The sequence below is a fragment of the Callospermophilus lateralis genome, unplaced genomic scaffold, assembly GCF_048772815.1.
Source record: "Callospermophilus lateralis isolate mCalLat2 unplaced genomic scaffold, mCalLat2.hap1 Scaffold_73, whole genome shotgun sequence".
Lineage (NCBI taxonomy): Eukaryota > Metazoa > Chordata > Mammalia > Rodentia > Sciuridae > Callospermophilus > Callospermophilus lateralis.
In genome coordinates, this window is record NW_027515346.1 from 2,611,673 (window position 1) to 2,631,208 (window position 19,536).

The 19,536-nt window shown below is 50.2% G+C and overlaps 2 protein-coding genes across 2 annotated transcripts; one reads left to right on the forward strand and one right to left on the reverse strand.

The window, feature by feature from the left end:
- The first annotated feature begins 217 nt into the window (after positions 1-217).
- On the forward strand, positions 218-11,028 carry LOC143389389 (PGC-1 and ERR-induced regulator in muscle protein 1-like). The gene is given in 6 exon segments (XM_076842492.2): positions 218-473; positions 7,709-7,917; positions 8,142-8,761; positions 8,801-9,774; positions 10,282-10,407; positions 10,691-11,028. Coding segments are annotated over 6 exon segments (2,523 nt in total).
- A 467-nt stretch (positions 11,029-11,495) lies between these two features.
- On the reverse strand, positions 11,496-19,059 carry LOC143389375 (putative pleckstrin homology domain-containing family N member 1). Its single transcript, XM_076842485.2, has 11 exons — positions 18,967-19,059; positions 15,348-15,494; positions 15,145-15,276; positions 14,978-15,058; positions 14,332-14,401; positions 14,043-14,191; positions 13,789-13,944; positions 13,138-13,278; positions 12,733-12,960; positions 12,450-12,498; positions 11,496-11,581 (listed from the first exon to the last, which is right to left on the reverse strand). Exons 1-11 carry the CDS (start codon positions 19,057-19,059, stop codon positions 11,496-11,498), a joined length of 1,332 nt encoding a protein of 443 aa, XP_076698600.2.
- Positions 19,060-19,536: the final 477 nt, after the last annotated feature.

The following is a 19,536-nucleotide window of genomic DNA, read 5'->3' on the forward strand; positions in this document are numbered from 1 at the left end:
CCTGGTGGCCCGGCAGCCGGCTCTGGGCAGACGCGCAGGTTGGTGCCTCTTTTCCAAGGCCCCGCCTATTCACAGACCCAGCCCTTTTGTAGACTGGGCCCTCTTCCGGCCAGCCCCGCAGCCCGGGCCTGCTATTGGGCCGCCCCTGCCTCTGGAGCTTTGGATTGCTTTGGTCCCCGGTAGGGGAGGCGACCGGCTAGGCGACCCTGGGCTGGGAATGAGAAGCGTGCCCAGGGGGCGCAGGCAGGAAGGCTTCCCGGAATGTATCTCAGTACTGGAAGGCGGTCGCACGGCCTCACTGGGCAAGTTTTCTTTAAGGGTACTTATCCCAACTTCTCCCCGGACCCTGGGAGGTAGAGATCCGCCTTTTCATGCCATTGTTTCCCCAGGAGTTGTCCTTCGCTGGGGTGAGGACTCAAGGTTCAGCACAAAGCCGCCCGAGTCCGCCCAGGCTGACCCCCAGGCCTGCACTGGTAGGGGTCCCAGCCGGGAAGGGTGTCTGGGAGAGGCTTGCAGATGGTAATCTAGACTCAGGAGACATTTCTTCCATGAATCCTGAGCACCTGCCTTTGGATGCAACTAAGGTCACCAAGCAGAAATGCCAGGCCACCCTGGGCACGCACCCTGTGCACCACCTCAGCCACAGTCCTGCTACCCTCAGAGCTGCTGCTGGAGGCTCCAGGTGCTTGAGGGAGTGGTCCGGGCCACAAGCTGAGACCGCAGGGAGTCTTCCACAGCCCTGTGCAAGGTGTGCCCAGACCCGCTTCCCAGTGTGGCTGAATTCATCAGACACTTTCCTGGCACCTGCCTAGATGAGCCATCAGGGAGGTGAATCCCTCTACCACAGGCTTATCTCGCCTCTTCCCACGGGTTCGCCTGGGTCCTCCTGGGCAGGACCATGGAACCTGGCAGAAGCCTCCAAGTCTCTACCAAGACAGTCACCCTACTCTCTGCCTCCCTGCCTCCCTGGGCTCCTGGGGGCTGGGGCAGTGCCCCTGAACTGCAGGTCACCTTGTGGGCCAGCTGCTGTACCCTTGGGTCTACGTACATGCAGGGACCCTGCTCCCTTTAGATCTGGGTGGAAGGAGAAGGTGGAGGCTGCCCTTGGCAGGAGGGCTGGAGGGATCTGCAGAGGGGTGACTGGAGGAGGGGAGATGTTGAGGGAGGGTAGGCCCCCTGCTGGGAATTGAGACTGGTGCCTGGGTAGGGGAGGCCACTTGGTCAGAGTTGGGTTCCAGACACCCTGCAGGGAAAGGGGGACTCTCTGCCTGGGTGGCCAAAAAGAAGAGGCCAACCAGGATGCCACCGTGAGGTTGGGCTTCAGATGCCCCCTCTCCCCAGAAGCAGCAGCGTCATCCACCCCTGCCCCTTACTTCTTGATTCCTGGATCTGTTATGGGCACTGTTGCCAAAGGAATCTCTGTGCTGGGGACCACTTAGCCCTCGGGGACTACTCTGGCTCCACAGTACCCTTACTCTCAGATGGGCAGACCCTCCTGATCTCTATCCCTTGAACTCAGTCCCCTCCCCAATTTTCTCCCCACTCTCTATGTACCTCAGACCACTCCGCTGCTGCAGGCTTCTTCAGCTGTCTGGGTCCAGTGGGACCGTTCTCCCACCAGCCACACCTGTGTCCTTTCAAACTTAGCACCTGCTTAAAACTGTGGGCTCTACCTCAGCCCATGCTGGGCTGATCGATTGGTGTAAACAGTGTGCAGAATGGGAGTTGGGGTCTCTCTTGAGTCGATAGGGAGGTCCTAGGAAGCATAGCCTGGGCTGAAGCTGGGTCCCCAGCATGGGACACTAAAGGGGTGGTTCTGGGTCTCCCAGACTGCCCCCTTCTTGGCAACTGAGAGTGGCTGGGGCTCAGGAGCAGTGAGTCCCCTACCTCTGAGTCTCAGCCTTTCTACACACTAGCCAGGACACTGCTTGACCCTGTTTCCTACCACCACTGTGTGGGCTGAGGCAATATAGACCCTCATCAGGTGCTTTTCTGCAGGGCTGCCCTTATAGTGGGAGCAGCACCCCCAAATGCAGGGTGTTCCCACTCTCAGGGGGCCTCTTCCTGTCCTCCCTACCCTTCTATATATTTCCTGTTTCTGAAGAGACCCTTGGGTCTTTCCTTGTCCCTCCCCTTCCCCCAGCTGTTCATGTCTTTGCTCTTGTCTTGAAGAGGCTTCCTGCTGAATAACAGATGGAGTCCCCTTTTCTGGGTGGAGAGGCACTGGTCATGGCCCTCCCAGTTCATCTCCAACAGCCCCTCTTCCAACCCCGTGCCTGGACTGGACCAAGGGTCAATAAGTGCTCAATTCATGTGCACTGTCGGCAGGCTACCTGCCTGTGTGGTGGGTCTGACTGGGTCCTCTCCTGTGGCTTGGGGACTAAACAATGACAACAGATTATAGGTATTTGAAATCTGGAGAACTTATCCCTATGGTGACAAAAGTCAGTGGCCAGGCCCATTAAACTCCATGTACTGGAAAACTGGTGCAGGGTCTGGGCAAGGACTGCTTGGATTCCTGGCGTATTAGAGGTGAGGCCCACTGTTCCCCCGCCCCCTCCTCCCATCACCTAGCATCCCTGCTCCAAGGCTGTCTGTTTCCTACAGTCCTACCTGTGCCTGGATGCTCTCCCTCTGCTCCCTGGAACCCCTGGGCTACATCAAGGAAACTGGGGCCCTGGCCTGGCAGCCTCCTGGGCACCTCCAATAGTCTCCTCCATGGGCCACATCCCATTGCACCAAGGTTGGCCTATGTGACAGGGAGGCCCTGGAGAGGGGACGGGCTGTCATTCAAGGCAAGGCTGCAGGCTCCTTCCTGTCTGCTCTGGGGAAGCCAGCTGCCCTTTCCATGGAGAGAGCAACATATTAGATGAATAATAGATGAAGTCTCCTCTTCTTGCTGGAGGGGCACTGGGCAGCAGTGGCCTCCTGCCAATAGCAATGACAGTGGGTTTAGACATGGATCCCTTGATAGGACCACAAGACCTGTGCCAGCACCTCAGCATGAACTCCTGTGCACAGAAGCTGTGAGACCATAGTATTTGTTACTTTGAGCTGCTAATTTTTAAAATATTTATTTTTTTAGTGTAGTTGGGCCTTTATTTTATTTATTTATTTTTATGTAGTGCTGAGGATGGAACCCAGGGCCTCACACGGTGCTGGGCGAGTGCTCTACCACTGAGCCACAACCCCAGCCCCAAGCTGCTAAATTTTTGTTATGCCGCAATAAGTAACAATATTGATAAATTCTATGCAATTTACTGAATCCATGCAAGTAGCATTAGCAGTACAGATCCCAGGGGTTAGAAAACATGCCCAAGGGATTCCAGAGGCCATGGGAGTGAGGAAGAGGTTGCTGGGAGTGAAGTAGGAGCAGCCACTGTGGCCACTGTGATGTGCAGAACTCAGGTGGTGCTACCGCCTACTCTCACCTGGCACAGATTTTCCAAGTGTCTGAACAGCCTCGTGCCCTGTTGGCCTCGCCCCTGCCAGCATTGGGGGTCCTGTCTGGCTGTAACCGAAGGGGCATCCTGGATCAGGGCAGGTGAGGACTCACAGTCCCCAGGTGAATCTGAACCTATGACTTGTGTGCACAGATATCAGTTGCTGTGATTACTGTGCCTACTACCCTAGGCAGACAACCTCTCAGGTGGTCCTGCCACCCTTCTGCACAGACACACTTGACCACACTGTCTTGCCCAAGTGGGATATGGGGGCCACAGTGACAGAAGCATTAAAACAAATGTCCAGGGCTGGGGTGTGGCTCAGTGGTAGAGCACCTGCCTGGTATGTGTGATGCCCTGAGTTTGATCCTCAGCATTGCATACAAATAAAAAAATAAAAAAAAGATCCATTGACAATAACAAAAAATATATTTAAAAAAAAACCACCTCCATGGTCACCTCAGAGATGTTCCTGACATCCTGCCTGGTCTCAGCAACCTGGTGGCTTCAGGCTCACCTGCCTGGCCCTACTGTGAGTAAAGGACCTGAGGCATGTGTGGATGGGTAGGAGAAGGTCAGGGTAGGACACTCCCAGGAAGAGGGTGCACCTCGATGTCAAAGGCCTCCTGTTGCCACAGCAGATCTTGCCTTTTGCTGGCAAAGCTTCCCCTGCTCCAACAGTCCTCACCTGGGTCGTCCCCACAGCCCAATGCCATGTCCACATGGGGGCAAATGTTTACCGATTGTTCATGACAGATGCAGGATAAATGAGGGATGGAAGTTTGCAGCAGGAAGCACGTGTCGAACAGGAAACAGACTGAGGGGTACTTGTCCAGACAGACAACTTAGTGGTGGGGCAAAGAAGATACGAGATGCCCATGTGGTACCCTGTATGTGTGTGTGTAAATGCAGAGAAACAATTCTAATTAAATGCCTAAATCTTTGCTAGTCCCACCAGGAACAAAGGAAAGGTAGTGCTGTTCAATACGGAGATTATCTAACAATATTTGGTTTTGAAAATAGGCACATGAATACACACAGATGTATACATTAGATATATGTTTTGCTCAACAAACTCTAATATCTAGCAGATTGCTGGGCACATAGCAAGAAAAATTCCAAAGAATACATAGTAGATAGTAAGAATAACTGATGCTTAAATCTTTAGTGTTATGAATTCTTTCTTTAACTTGCTTATACACCTGAAGGTCAGGAGTTCAGATCCATGCCCATGACTATAAAAAAGGTCACCACATTTTGCTTCTCAGCACCGGCAGGTCACATCCCTGAAGAGAGTCAGTCTTCTTCCTCAGGGCAGCTGATCTCTTCATGTACCATGAGATACTTCCTTTCCCACCACCTGTGGCTCCAGATATTCACATTCCTCTTCCTGGGTCCTGACACCTTCTCACTTTGCTTCCGAGAAGTACTTGCTTTTCCCAGTGCCTGTTATTGTCTCTGAGCCAACTGCTTTTGGTAGTCCCTTCGGATCATTCTCTTCCCTTGCTGGCTTCTTGAGCATCTCCTGGTATTTTCTCTGTCATATGCCAGAAGTGCTCTTAGGCGATTCATCCTGACTCCCACGGTTGCAACATTCATCAGAATCATCGCTCTTGGATGCTATGATCTGTCCATTAGAACTCATGAAAGCAGGAAGGGTGGCTCTGGGATCTCAGAGACAAAGTGACAGCAAAGGGTGCACCCTCAATTCTTGATCCCATCCCGTGACCTCTCAAGGCCCCAGGTACACTGGAGCTCTGGCCTTGGCTCTCCCATCCAGCCCAGGGTAAGGCCAAGCTTTTTCCTTGAGGTGGACCAGGAAGAATTGAAGGTAAATGGAGACTCACCTGGGCATCGTCTGGTTGAGCATGAGTGACTGCCTCCAGCTCAGCCTTAGGAGGAGATGCACCGTGGAAAGTCCAGGCCCAGGGGAGGAGCCTCCCAGACACAGGATATGGTCTGTCCTTGCCATAAAATAGTATATGACAATAAGAAAGTGAGACACTGGCACTCCTGTAGACTGGGTGAGCCTGTGAATGTGCCAAGGAAAGAGCACTGGACACGAAGGCCACACGGCGCTCGCCCATTTACATGACCCTTCCAGTTTGCCAGTGATGGAAAGTGAATCTGTGCTTGGCTGGAGCTGGTGGGGGGACCCCTGCAGAACCCATCCTGATGGAGCTGCACAACTCGGACCAGAGAGTCAAGTGTAAGTGGAGGAATTGTATGATGTGCCATCAAAAGCAACCAAGAGAGAAAAAAAGTGCAACTAGAGAAAACAGGCACATTCAGGAGGAATAATAAAACAACGGTTGACAGCAGATTTCTTGTGGGAACAATGTAAAAGAGAAGACATTCACCTCTTCACAGTACTTGAAGCAGAAACTGACCCTTATACACATATGTTCAGCTGACATGGACAGAGGTGGAAACTGACCTCTCTATAATGTGGTCAGCTGACATTGGACAGGGGTGGAAATTGACCCGTGTACAATGTGGTCAGCTGACATTGGACAGAGGTGGAAAGACCCTTCTGTGGGAAAGGAAAGTCTCTTCAGGGAGAGACTCAGGGACAACTGGATGTGCATGTCTGAACCAGTTAACCCCACTTCATGCCACCACAGGTTAACCCAAACAGAACACATCCCTCAGCGCAAAGTCCAACTACAAAACTTTCTGGAGAAAATTTAGATACAAAACCAGAACAGTGCATGGGGAAAAAAAAGCTGAATAACTGGCTTTATCAAAAGTAAAAATTTGAAGGCTGGGAATGTAACTCAAGGCAGAGCACTTGCCCAGCAAGCTTGGGTTTTGGGCTCGTGTGCACGCGCGCACACACGCACGCACGCACTTGCTTTCCAAGAGACACTGTTGAAAATGAAAACATAAGCCTCAGCCTGCGAGAAACACACGCAAGTCATACGCAGGGTGCTGCACTTTAGACCGTGGCTGTCTCCCCAAGGCCCGTTGCTAAAGGCCTGCGGTACTGTTGGGAGCTGGAGAGGCCTGCAAGAGGTAGGGCCCCAGGGGAGGAAGGGTCTGCTGGAACCTGGCCCTTTGCTCTGTCTCTTCTTCCTGGCCGCCATGAGGTAAAGACCTTCTCCAGCACTTGCTCCCTCCCATGGCATGCTAGCTTGACGTGGGTCCAAAGCAGTTGGTCCCAGTAGCCGTGGACCAAAGTCTCTGAATAAGTCTTTCCTCCTTCTCAGTTGGTTCTCAGGTGTTTAGTCAGTGACAGCTGATTCCATATGTGGAGATACACTGATAGACAGAGTGTGCACAGAATCCTCAAGCTGAATCATAAAAAAAAACAACCTAAATAAGAAAATTAGATTTTGTCAGTTATTTCACCAAAGAAGACGTATGAATGGCAAAAACATCCAGGAAAGCACACACGATGTCACATGGAAGACAAATTAAACCTCAAGGAGACACCATAGCACACCTGCTGGCATGACCAGACAAGACTGGCCATGCCATGGTCTGGGCATCTGGAACATTCCATCACTGCTGGGGTACCGTAGAACTGTACAGCCATCCTGTATGGCCAGTGGGGGTGGCTCAGTGGCAGAGTGCCTGACCACCTGACCTGGACCCGGTTCATCCCTAGCACCATTACAAAACAACCAGGGCTGAGGTTGTGGCTCAGAGGTAGAGCACTCACCTGGCACATGGCAGGCACTGGGTTTGATCCTCAGCACCACATAAATAAAGAAAAGTATTGTGTCTAATTATAAATTAAAAAAAAAAAAAAATATATATATATATATATATATATATATATATATATATACACACACACACACACACACACACAGAGAACAAAGCAACAAAAAAAAAAACCTAAAAGGAAACACACTGGATATAGTTGGGCAGTTTCTTAAAAAGATAAATACATAGCCACTACAAGACCTAGCCATTCCATTCCTAGGTATTTACCCCAAAGAAACAAGAACTTGTACTCATACACAAACTTTCATACAAATTTCAAAACAGCTTTATAAGTAATAGCCAACATTTATAAATACCCCAAATGTTCACCAACATATTAATTAGTGGGAGCAAATTGTGATATATCCAACAATAGAATATTTATCATTTAAAAAATTTGATATGGGGCTTGGGTTGTAGCTTAGTGGTTGAGCGCTTGCCTCACATGTATAAGGCACTGGGTTTGATCCTCAGCACCACATAAAAAATAAATAAATAAAACAAAGATATTGTGTCCATCTACAACTAAATTTTTTTTCTCTCCCTTGGCTCAGGTGCTGCCCCTCCCGGTCAGTGCTCAGTCCTCCCACGGTCAGCAGCTTCCAGAGAGGAGATGCAGAGGCTCCTGCAGGGCCCGGCCCCCAGCCCCCCTGGTGAGCCACCTCGGAGTCCCGAGTCTCCTGGCTTCAGCCCCACCTCCCAGAAACCCCCCGACAGCGCTGGAGCCCCAGCACAGAGCCCTGGGCGCAAGAAGAGACGTACTGTGGGTGCAAATGGGGGAGGGCACTCAGGAGCCCCAGGCCCTGCTGTTGCCCATCTGGGCTTCCTGCTGCCACTGAGATCAGGCCTGAGGAGGGCACTGGCCTGGCTGGGTCCAGGGGCAAGGGGTATGTGGCTGGCGCAGCAAAGCTGACAGCATGAGCCCAGTAGGACACACAGGAGCCAGGCTCTGCAGGTGCTCCGGAGCTAAGTGTTTGTCCCCCTTAGCATGCTGCCAGTCCAGGGCCAGGCTGGGGTCTGTGTACACCTGTGCCTGTCACTGAGCAAGGTACAGACCAGATCAGAATAACTCCTAGAGCTGAGCTACACACGGTATCCATATCTGTTCAGGAAACTCATCCAAATGTCTCCCTGGCTAAGCCAGATGTGGCTCTGTCTACACCTGCCTCCAAGCCTCAATTTGACATGGGTCTGTCTATACCTGCTTGCAAGATTCAGCCCAACATGAATCTGTGTATGCTTGACTCTGAGCCTCAACCTGATGTGGCTTTCTCTGCACCTGCCTCCAAACCTCAGTCTGACATGGCTTCATCTACACCTGCCTCTGAGCCTCCACCCAACGTGGGTCTGTCTATGTCTGTCTCTGAGTCTCAACCCAATGTGGCTTTGTCTGTGCCTGCCTCCAAACCTCAGTCTGATGTGACTTTGTCTACACCTGCATGCAAGCCTCAACCCAACATGGCTTCATCTACATCTCCCTCTGAAAGTCTACCCAACATGGATTTGTCTACACCTGCCTCCAAACTCCAACCTGATGAGGCTTTATCTACACCTGCCTCCAAGCCTCAACCTGACACGGCCATGTCTACATCTGCCTCTGAGCCTCTGTAGGTCCAGATTGGATCTACACCTGTCTCCACACCAAGAGTGTGTGTGGACCTGCATGCAGCAGTGGTGGATTCCTCTACTCTTGTCTCTGTGGCCCTGCCGTGCACAGCTCTGCCGCACTCTGTTTCCAAGGCTGAGTCTGAAGCACCTGTATCCATACCTGCCCCCAGAGCCAGTGCTGCTGAGCTCTCCTGGGCCCCTGTCCCCCAAGCAGCGTCTGACACTGTGGGGACAGAGGTGATTGTTCCTCCTGGGGGACCCCAAGAGAAGCCCAGAGAGCAGCCCTCTGAAGGGACCCTAGGACCCCCTGAGGGCGAGCCCCTGCAGGGCCCCATGCAGGTTCCCAAGAGGAAGAAGGTACGATTTTCTATGGCAGTGCCCAGACAGGAGAAGCCAAGGTCAGCAGGGGCCGAGGGCCCACCCTCACCAGTCACACCCTGGCCCTCAGCCCTCAGAATGGCAATGGGGGGCCATGAGGGGTCTGCAGCCTGGAACGCTGTGGCAGTCATGCCCCGGCCCCTGCAGCCGCGGATCCTCAAGCACCTGCCGCCCCCTGCCCCTTCTGCTTCAGTGAGGCCTGGGCTGGGCAGCAGCTTTGCAGTGACCCTCCCAGAGGCCTATGAGTTCTTCTTTTGTGACACCATTGAAGAGGAGGACGAAAGCGTGGCAGAGGAGTGAGCCAGCCAGGCCCTAGGCGAAGTCCAGTGGCCGGACACATGCGAGTTCTTCTGGGATTTCCAGGGCCAGATGTCCCGGCATCAGGGGTGCTGTTCCCCAGCTGCAGCCCTGCCCCCGAGGGTCGAGGCTGTGCCAGTGGCACCCCCTGGTGACCTGGTGCCCGTTTCTATCCCTGAGGCCTACGAACACTTCCTTGAGGATGGGTTTGGGGGTGTGCTGCCATCCCTTCTCCAGCTGCGGGCCTCAGAGCACCCCAGGGAACCGGGGCCCAGGATCTCGTCTGAGCCCAGTCCAGCCACAGTGGAACAACTCAGCCTGGTGGTCATGCGGGCAGGTGCATTCTGCTTAGGCCCGAAGTCCATCCAGGTCTGGGAACACGCTGTCCAGGGAGCCCAGCCAGAAGGGCTATGGGGGTGGGGATGGAGCCCAATCTTGGGTCATCAGCCTCTGGGTGGGGGGGCCTTAGGAACCTGTTGGGAGGTCAAGCAAGCTCCAGGAATCCCAGGACATGGTCCACATGGGGCGGCTGAGGCCAGGCACCATGGCCATTCAGGGTCTGACCTGAGTCCAGGCCCAAATGCCAGGGAAGCCCATCTCTAAATCACCACTAGCAGGATAGGTGCTGGGGGTGCTCTGACTTGGGCCTTAGTGAGGCAGGTGATGGCAGCACAGGTGATTCTTAGGACTGGTGTGTCTAGGGTACACATGTCCCAGGGTGGACATGTCCTGGCAGGCGTGTCCAGGGCAGATGTGTTCAGGGCACATGTGTCAGGGTGGACGTGTCCTGGCAGGCGTGTCTCAGGGTGCAGCAGTCAAGCTCTGGTGTACTTCTCTCTCCTAGGGGAGCTCTGCAGTCCCCTGGCCTCACCTCCCTTCAGTCAGAATGACATGTGTCTGGTGTTTGTGGCTTTTGCCACCTGGGCAGTGAGAACGTCAGATCTACATACCCTGGATGCTTGGAAAACAGGTGTGGGGCTCTGGGGGCAGAGGGAGTTTGTGCCTAGGAGTCAGAAGGAGGGGCTTCCTTGTTCAGCCTCACCTGGGCCCCTAGGGAGGAGGTGTGCACGGGGCGAGGAGGTATGCGCTGGAGGCACAGGTTCTCCCCAACTCTGCTTCTCCCCTGCTGACCAGCTTCCACCCCATTGCTCTGTCCTTCTGGCCTTGTCCTACCCTCTGAGGACTGAGTCATGTGGCCAGAAGGGGATGACTGGCAGGAGCCGGCACCAGGAGACCCTGTGCTTCTCTTTCAGTCTTGCTGGCCAGCCTTGGCACCATCTCTGCCATCCGCTACTTCCGCAGGCATGTGAGGCGTGGGCAACTCCCAGCTGCAGCTGTAGCCGCAGCCCAAGTCCCACCTCCTAGCAGCCAGCCCTGGACCACGAAGACACAGGACAGGAGACAAGCATGGTGCCAGGAGGTGCTGCCCTCCTCCTTGCCCTCTGACCCCTGTCTTCCAGGGCGTCCAGGAGGGAGCCAGTGTCTGTGGGGCTGGCTCCCTTGGACTCCACCTGAGGCCCAGCCAGGGGCTGAGGCCGCTCCCCTCCCCTTGGAGAAAGGAAATTTGGAATTCTGGGTGGGTAGGGACTGAGCAGGGAACTAGTTAATAGGGTATTGAATTAGCAAATGAAAAGCACAGGGCATTCAGTTAAATTTGAATTTCAGACATACAATATTTGGGATAAATTTACACTAAGAAATTATTGTTGATGATCTGAAATCTAACTTAACAGGGCATTGTGTTTCATCTGGTTATAGGTTGGGGGGAAGTGGCAGGAGAAGATACTGGAATCAGGAGTGGCAGAGGGGCAAGGAGTGCTGGGTTTGGGTGGGGTCAGGACAGGGATGCTAGAGGCCATAGGAGCTAGGGGCATGTTCTGGGGCATCTGCCCTGCTCACAAGAGCCTCTTGAACCCTGAGCCCCAAAGGACGTGGTCAAGGTACTGGTGGTGGGTAGACCTGGGCAGACACCCAGACACCTCCAGTGGTTGCTGCAGCCCCTGTGGGGGAGTCTATGGGGCAGGACCTTGGCTCCTCTGAGGAGACCTGGATGAGGATTCAGGCAGAACCTGGTGGCCTCACCCATGAGGACTTGGCTTGGAATTGTCCCTGCTCCCATGGGTCAGCTGGTGTGGAGGTCAAGGCTGAGAGAGTCAGAGATGGGGTGGGAAGGTGAGTGGGGCCGGAGGTGGCAGAGCAGTGGCAGGGGGTCTGCCCAGGGCAGTGTGCACAGGGTCTTCAGGATGGTGGGAGATTCCTGGTTCCTTGTTGGAGGACACAGGTAGACAGCACCAATAAAATCTCCTCTCTCTTCCTTGTTTATGGCATCAGTGTCTGACTAGCCCCATCCACACACCCAAGCACTGACCCCCACCCCTGCCCACTTTGAGGGACACCTTCATGCCTCTGCCTGTGCTGGTTCAGACCTTGAGACCTAGGAGCCTCATGTTCCAACCTCACACACTCAGACCCTGCCAACCTGACCTAGCCCTCTGTCCTGCACATCCATGTGGTCCCCAACTTCTAGGTTAAGTTCCCTCCCTGAGGACAGAGATGCAGATGGCATCTGCAGATGTTCAGCACCTCCCTGAAGACCCTTGCTGGGTTGTGGTCAGACACACAGCCAGGGTGTCCCCAGGGATGAGGCGCCTATTCTTAGCTATTCCAGCTTCTACCCATCTGCCCTCAGGTCCTGGACACTCCTTTGACTTGCTGGGGTCAGACCCACGCTGGGGATTTGACATGGGTCAAAATATTAGGTGACTGCAGATCCCTCTCCAGGGTCAGAACTGGACAGATATGGTTCTGACAAGCAGCCCTCCCTGGCCAGGGGCCATCAGATCCACTGGATGAGCCCCCCCTCTGCCTCAAGCCTTCTGAGCCATGGCAATTTCTGGTGGGAGGAAGATGAAGTCTTGTCACCATCTGGTAGGGAGGGCAGAGACCCATCAGCCTGCAGGAAGCTACATCCTGGTTCGTACTTACCCCCAGGGAGGCAGGAACCCCACTCACCTGAGGGAGGTGGCAGAGGGCTGGGTAACACTTCCCTGGCAGGGGAGACCTGGGAACCCCAAACCACAAGTCTGAGAGCAGGGCAGATCCCCGGGAAGGGAGTATAAAGATCAGCCTAGAACCTGCCACAGCCCTCCCATCCTTGTCTCCTGGTCCTGCTTGCCCCACATTCTCCTATTTCTCTCTCTCCTGCTCCCTCCAAGTTCTAGGTCTGCCCAGCACCCTTTGGGCCCAGGGACTGGGCCTCCTCACTCTTCCTCCCGCAGTGGGGACTGCTACTCACCAGCTGAGGGGAATCTGGGGGCTGTGGACCCCGGTCCTTGATGGGACCCCGGTGTCCCCGAGCAGCTCGGGACTGCAGGGCTCCTTTCTTGGAGACCAAATGGTTAGCTGGGGGGCCAGGAGAGCTGGAGAGTCCAGAGCAGGGACCAGAGACAGGCACAGACACAGGGACCAAGGGGAATGGGCTGCAAGGCTCTGGTCCAGGCGAGCTTTGTACTGCACTGAGGAACTGCCAGGAGAATGGGGGTAACGTGAGGCCCTGGGGGAGGGCCACCAGGAAGCACAGGGGTTCCTGCCCCAGGCACCCCCTTAGCCTCCCATCATAGCCTGAGCAAACCTCAGGTTTTGGCCTCTCCCTGACTTCAGGCTGGGGCACATTCAGCCCTGTCACCAGCAGGCAACTGACCTCATCCAGGCCCCTGAGATCTGCAATCCTGCGATGGGAAGTGGCAGGTGGGGTGTAGGGATCAGCATACAGCAGGGAATGTGGTGCCTCCAGGGGCTGCTCGGGGGCCTCTGGGCCACACTCCAGGCCCAGCCTGCCCACCTGAACGAAGGTGTAGAAGAGACAGTCCTTGAGTTAGAAGTAGCAGAACCTCTCTCTGCATGAAAGAGGCCTTGAGAGCTGCAGGCCCAGCCAGGCTGAGAGACCAGGCCAGGGAGGCAGGGCAGGAGGGAAAGCCACCCTGCAGGGCTGGGCCACCTTGGTCAGGCCCAGATGCATGTGTGGTGGTATGGCAGGACCAGGCAGCTCCCCTCGGGCCTGGCCCCTGAACCAGCTGCTGCACCTCAGATCTGCTCTCCATTGGCCAATGCTGGCACAGTCAGATTCAGATTTGGGCTGGCCCTGTGGGGGACCAAAACCTTCTAGAAAGTTCTCTTGGTCCTTCCCACTCAATTCTCTGAGGCCCCATGGCACTCCCTCTAGTCTAAGTCCCCCCAACCCAGGAACCAGGGTCCAGGCTCAGGTTGACGAGGCGTGGGAACCAGTCTCCCAGGCACACAGAAGCCTCATGCTTCCTACCCCTCTTCCTCAGCCATTCCCCCAGGTACTCACAGGCGCAGGCTGGGTAGGAGCAGGGCAGCCTGCAGTGGACAGCACTGAGGACTCAGGGAGGGAGTGGCTGGTTCGGTTGGAGGGGGGCGCTGGGCACCCTGAATCCCAGCGGGTCCATCCATCAGAGGAAAGTGAGCCTCGGACACCACCTGTGACCTGGGCAGTCAGGGGATGAGCTGGGTGGCCAATCCCTCTCCCCACCCACCCATGTCTGGACCCAGGGCCTGAGCCAAGGTACTTCTGCTGCCCCTCACCTGTGTGGGTCCCTGCAGGCCTGGGAAGCTCTCAGGGTTGAGCAGCAGGGGGACCCCATCCTGTCTGGAAACAGTCTGGAGGCAGAGCAGCCAGTGGCGGTAAACTTCATGACTGGCACACACCACCCGGATGGTATGGATGAGTTGGCCTGTACACAGACTCCATGAGGTGGGGCCTGGCAGCACAGGTGTACCCCACAGAGTCCCCATAAAGAGCTGGGCTGTCCACCAGGCTCACTCCCCTTCCCCCTGATCCCAAGGCAGGGGCGGAGTCTGGGTCAGAACGGACCTGAGATCAGGAACGAGTGGGTCTGCTTCTCTTCCAGGTTGATGTGGATGGCAGTGAGTGGCAACTCCCCCTGTGGGCAGTGAGTGAGGCCTATGCCTTCCTGGGAGCAGCTCCAGCCCCTGCCTGGTCCCATCCCCCAGTCTTCCAGAGCTGGGCTGGGCACCCAGACAGTCCAGCACCAAGGCCAGTTCCCTGAGGAAGTAGGGCAGCTAAAGTCTCTCCTGGGGACATCATCACCCAGGTCTGCTCACCAACTCACATAGCAGATGGGGAATGACCCCCAGGCAGGGAAGCCCCTGTGTGTCTCCTAAGTGTGCACCAGTGACATGCTCACTGGCATGTATGCACACTCCCATCAGGCAGCAGGAGCACATACCAATGACTCCCAGGAGTGGTCCCACCTCATGCCACCTGCCCAAGGGCGATGATCTGGCTGGTGGCTGAGGGCCCTTCAGGATGAGGAAGGTGCTCCAGGGAGGAACTCTTTCACCTCAGAGCTGAGATCAGGCTGACCAGGCAGTGAGCCAGACGGGTGGAGCCCTGTGCTCTGTCTCAACAGGCCTTGATATACAGGTTCTCCCCGAGTTGCCGCCCCCACTCCACACAGCATGCCTCCCTGGGCAGGTCCACCCTGGGGAGGGCCCACCTTAAAGGCAATCCCATCTGGTTCCTCAGAGAAGATGGCCAGGGATGTTGGGTACAGGACCAGGAGCAGATCCCACTGCTCCTGCAAGGGGTCAAAAGATAGCATGGGTAGGGCTGGGCACCAGGGGCTGCCCCACCTCCCCTATACCCTCCCCACATCCCCTCCACCTGTGAAGGCAGGTGCTGCAGCTTGACCCTTGAGGCACAGATGGCACTGCCCACAGATTCACGCCCAGATGCCCTCCACAGCCAGGTCAGACAGCGCTGCAGGGACCAGGGGAGCTCATCTCCTGAGGGGCCCTGTGGAGGAGGCCATAAGGGTATGCTGGCAGGGAAAGAGGGGGAGGGGCTTGCAGGTTCCTGACACTGACCTGCGGGGGCACAGATTGGCAGTGCCACAGTCCCCCGACAAGGGCCATCTGCTTTTCCAAGTGGTAGAGCCAGCAGCGGAGCTCATCTTCACTGGGACAGAGAACGAGGAGTGGGGCGGACACTAACAACCATTCAAGGTTGGGTAACTAAGTGCCAGGTATAAAGTGAAAACTAAGGGTTTTTAAGTGTGTGAGGAAATCACATCCTTTCTCCTTATTGTTGAACATGATTGCTTTACAGTTAAAACAATATTTCTTTTTCAAGTAAAAATTTAATCAGATCAATTTCCTATTCGTGAGCAATGTTTCCATTCACCCTCTAGCTGATATATTAAAATTGGTTTATATTGATTAATGTCATAGTTCTTAATTGCACTGTCACAGACCCTCATGTAGTATTGCAAAATATTCATTTCACCTGAAACATACATGCAAACATACAAAACACACACACACACACACACACACACACACACACACACACACACACACAAACATCTTTTGGGAATATCCCTAGAAGTTTCAATGTGTGCTCTTAAAGAAATATTGTTTGCCACTATATGACAATGTTTATATTATTTCTCTGCTGTTTCCAGAACAACTTGAATCAATTGTACATGTGGTCTCTTTGATTAGTATCAGTGTGGGGTGCTAACAACAAACGTTCTACATCTGCTGTTACTGAAATTAGTAAGATATTGCTAGAATCCTTACATTGTGCACTCTAAAAATATGTGAAAGCTGACTCAATCTTCAAGTTCAGATCTATCTTATCTGGGCCAGAGCCATACTTATTTCCTAATGTCTATGTTTGCTAAGGGAGTAAGGGTCCCAAAAACATTCAAAGGGCTTTCACACAGCCAGAAGATCAATACTGAACTCAGAACTCTTCTCAAGTTTCCTTTCTTTTTACACATGCACACTCATTTAATAACTTAATTCTTAGTTTTTCTTCTAGTGAATTTTAGATTTAAATAAAAAATAAATTCATTTAAATATAGTATCTAGAATATATAGAATATATGAATTTAATTTTCAATATCAAGTAAAAATCTGGTAATTCTTTATTTGTGCACACAAAATTTCACGCAAAGATATGACATTATTTTTTCCTCAAAATGAGTCCCTTCTGGTTTTTACTACATTGTTTTATATAGTAGATATCTTTTAATGGGTCATAAAAAATTCACACTTTGTTTAGTAACTTAATCAATCATCTCTATTTATATTACTTAAATTCTATTTTATTAAGTACCATAATAAATTATATAATAGTAAAAAAGAGCAACAGTGTATATGAATAAAATTGTGTATGTGTGTTCATGTGTGTAAAGAGGCTAGTTTACAATTTTTTTTTTTTTTTTTTGGTATACGTGGTTTCTTTCTAATATCTGTTAGGAAAAAAAAAACGTCAAAAATATTTCTTTTTTGTTGTTTTACATTTTCACAATACCAACTTACTAAATGGACTAGATTTCAGTAGTAAAATAAATGAGCTTTTCTTTGTGAAAATCCAATTTTTACTTTAAAATATGAAATAGAATCATGTGAGAAGGGGAAGGAAACAACATTTACCATGAGTTCATATTTGTGGTGCTTGTGATATGTCCTATAATGTTGTAGGGCAAACAGGCTGCAAGGTATAAAATCTTGAGAAAATTTCCAAAATATTTTCTTTATGATCTGGAAACATTCTAATACACTTTCATAAAGAAATACATTCAGTATTTTTTTACTTTATTTTTTATTGGTTGCTCAAAACATTACAATGTACATTTATTATTTTATAAACATATTTACTGTTATGTTTTAGTAACCCAACTTTGGGTTTTAGAAAATGCCAGATTATATAAATAACATATCCACATATTCCAATAGTCGCTGTCTTCCTACATAACTGAGTAACCAAAATAAGATTGCTGAGTCAACATGAACATTCTGTCTTAGTAAATAATGTATACATTGAATATGAGCATGATAATGCTCATATTCAATGTATACATTATTTACTAAGACAATGTCTCTACAGAAATCTATTCTGAGTTGTAAGGTAAACCTTGACAAAAGAGAAATGCAATATAATATGTGAAGAAATTGCAGCTGAATACTCTATAACTCTTAATGAATTGCTCATTGAAAATGACCATTAACTAAAAACAAGTCACTAATTAGAAAAATAAGGTATATTTATTAAAATTTCAGTAAGATATTTATAATAGAATATATCACAAATAAAAATCTAACAGTGTTTTCTTAAATTGGTACAAAATTTTGCATGTTTAAAACTTAAAATGAAGTACACATCTATTGTGAAAATACTTTTTTTTCTTTAGCCTGATCCTTAAAACATATTCATGTTTTATGTATTGTTTCTGTCAATTTCCACATCCATCCAGTACTTCAGTTTCCAAATAAATTGATACATTTAATGTTTTAAGTCAATATTGTTTATTCACGGATAAGAGATTGTTTGCCATTCATGGACTCTTAGGATTTATAAACTCTAATGCTGTTTAGTTATTGCCTATTTCAAATAGCAAAAAACAAACAAGAAAGAAGTCAATGACTTCCTGTCTTAAATAATGCTTAGGTGCACACACACACAACACACATACTCTCACTTCACAAGCAAACATATTAACCAAGAGGTAAGAGTAACACTGCAAAGGAAATCATTACACCATAGGGCTATGTTAGAAGAAGAGAGAATCCAAGTGTGGTGGTGCATGTCTGTAATACCAGTAACTCCTGAGGCTGAAACAGGAAGATGACAAGTTTAAGGCCAGCCTCAGCAATTTAGAGAAATCTTGTCTCAAAAGTAAAAAGTTAAATAAATAAAGAAGAAACAGTGATTTAGCTCTTCAGTGGTAGAGTACCAAAAAAATGAAAATTAAAAAGTACAATTTCCTAGATAGCATCCCTTGCTTAACAAGAGGATGAAGGGAAAAACTGAGTATCTTTAAGTAGTGCGCTATATGTAATAACACAAGTTAGCTGAAATTCATAATTAATACAATAGTGTTTGAATAAGTAAACACTTTCACTTTCATGAGAACACTTTTAAAATGGTCATATTCTAGTTTTGATCATTTATAAATAGGTTTACCATGTCTGAAGGTAGAAAGAAATCCTTCATGAATTTGCTTTTTTTTTTATGTCAGAACTTCTAGTAAAACGGAATGAATCAACACTGATTAAGAATTAACCATCACCGAAGGATTAATGAAGAATAGAAAAAACACAGAACATTTTGAACACTTAACTTTTACAAATAATAATGGAGCTGGAAAGGGGCTCTTGTGTTATTTTGTCAGCCACACTGAGTTGTCCACCTCAGTTATTATGATTCTGGACCATGGTCAGGGAGTTGGATTGTGAGGATGAGGGCACTGTGTTGCATGTGGGAGTTACCTGAGTATTTGCCACATGAATAAGTAAATGTAGGTGCAATTCTCTGGATGCTAGTTCAGATATGTGAACACATCATGGCCAATCTCAGGGACCGTACTCTTTTTGAGTTCTCACATGAATTTTAATCAAATTTAATATATGAAAAGCATCATTATGTAGTTTGACTGCTGACAGCTATTTAGCTTCAACTCTACCACTTTCCTTTTACCTGGCATCTCGGCAAATGGATAATGACCAAGAGGATGAAGACATTGATATGGGAGTCAATACTAGGCGACTGAATGTCCAGGGTAGAATCCATGAGTTAAAAGCAGAATAAAGAGAAAAGAAAATATTTAAATTGCTTGATTAGGAAGTTACAAGATAATTTTACTGCATATTTTTAAACTGAGGGTATGCATTGAGTCAGAAGAGAAGAGGGAAGGGTCGTCCTCCAACACTAAGAGAAATAAAGGGTCTGATTTCATCTGTCCTAGTATAGACATATGACTAGATTGTCAGTGTTGTTACCATGCATAACTGGTCAGTATTTGAGGTAATTCATGTATTAATTAACTTGAAATAGACTGTACACAATGAATACATATTTCAAAACTTTATGCTGTGCATTAGAAAGGCATGCAAATTTATTTGGCTATTAAAACAAAAGAATCTTATAAATTCCATAAATAAGTTTTAAACAAGCTGAGAAAGAATGGTGTCCCAAAGTTAATAGAAATAAATTATAATTGGAGATAAGAAACAATGATTGTTTTGTTTGGAGATCAGTATGTTCCCT

Excerpts from the sequence above, each read along its gene's own strand:
- LOC143389375 (XM_076842485.2), bottom strand. The coding sequence starts at position 19,059 with ATGGATTCTACCCTGGACATTCAGTCGCCTAGTATTGACTCCCATATC. Across the intron at positions 14,192-14,331 it reads CCACTCGTTCCTGATCTCAG|GCCAACTCATCCATACCATC; the intron begins GTCCGTTCTGAC and ends GTCTGTGTACAG. Across the intron at positions 11,582-12,449 it reads CCCTCTGCCACCTCCCTCAG|CCTTGACCTCCACACCAGCT; the intron begins GTGAGTGGGGTT and ends TGACTCTCTCAG.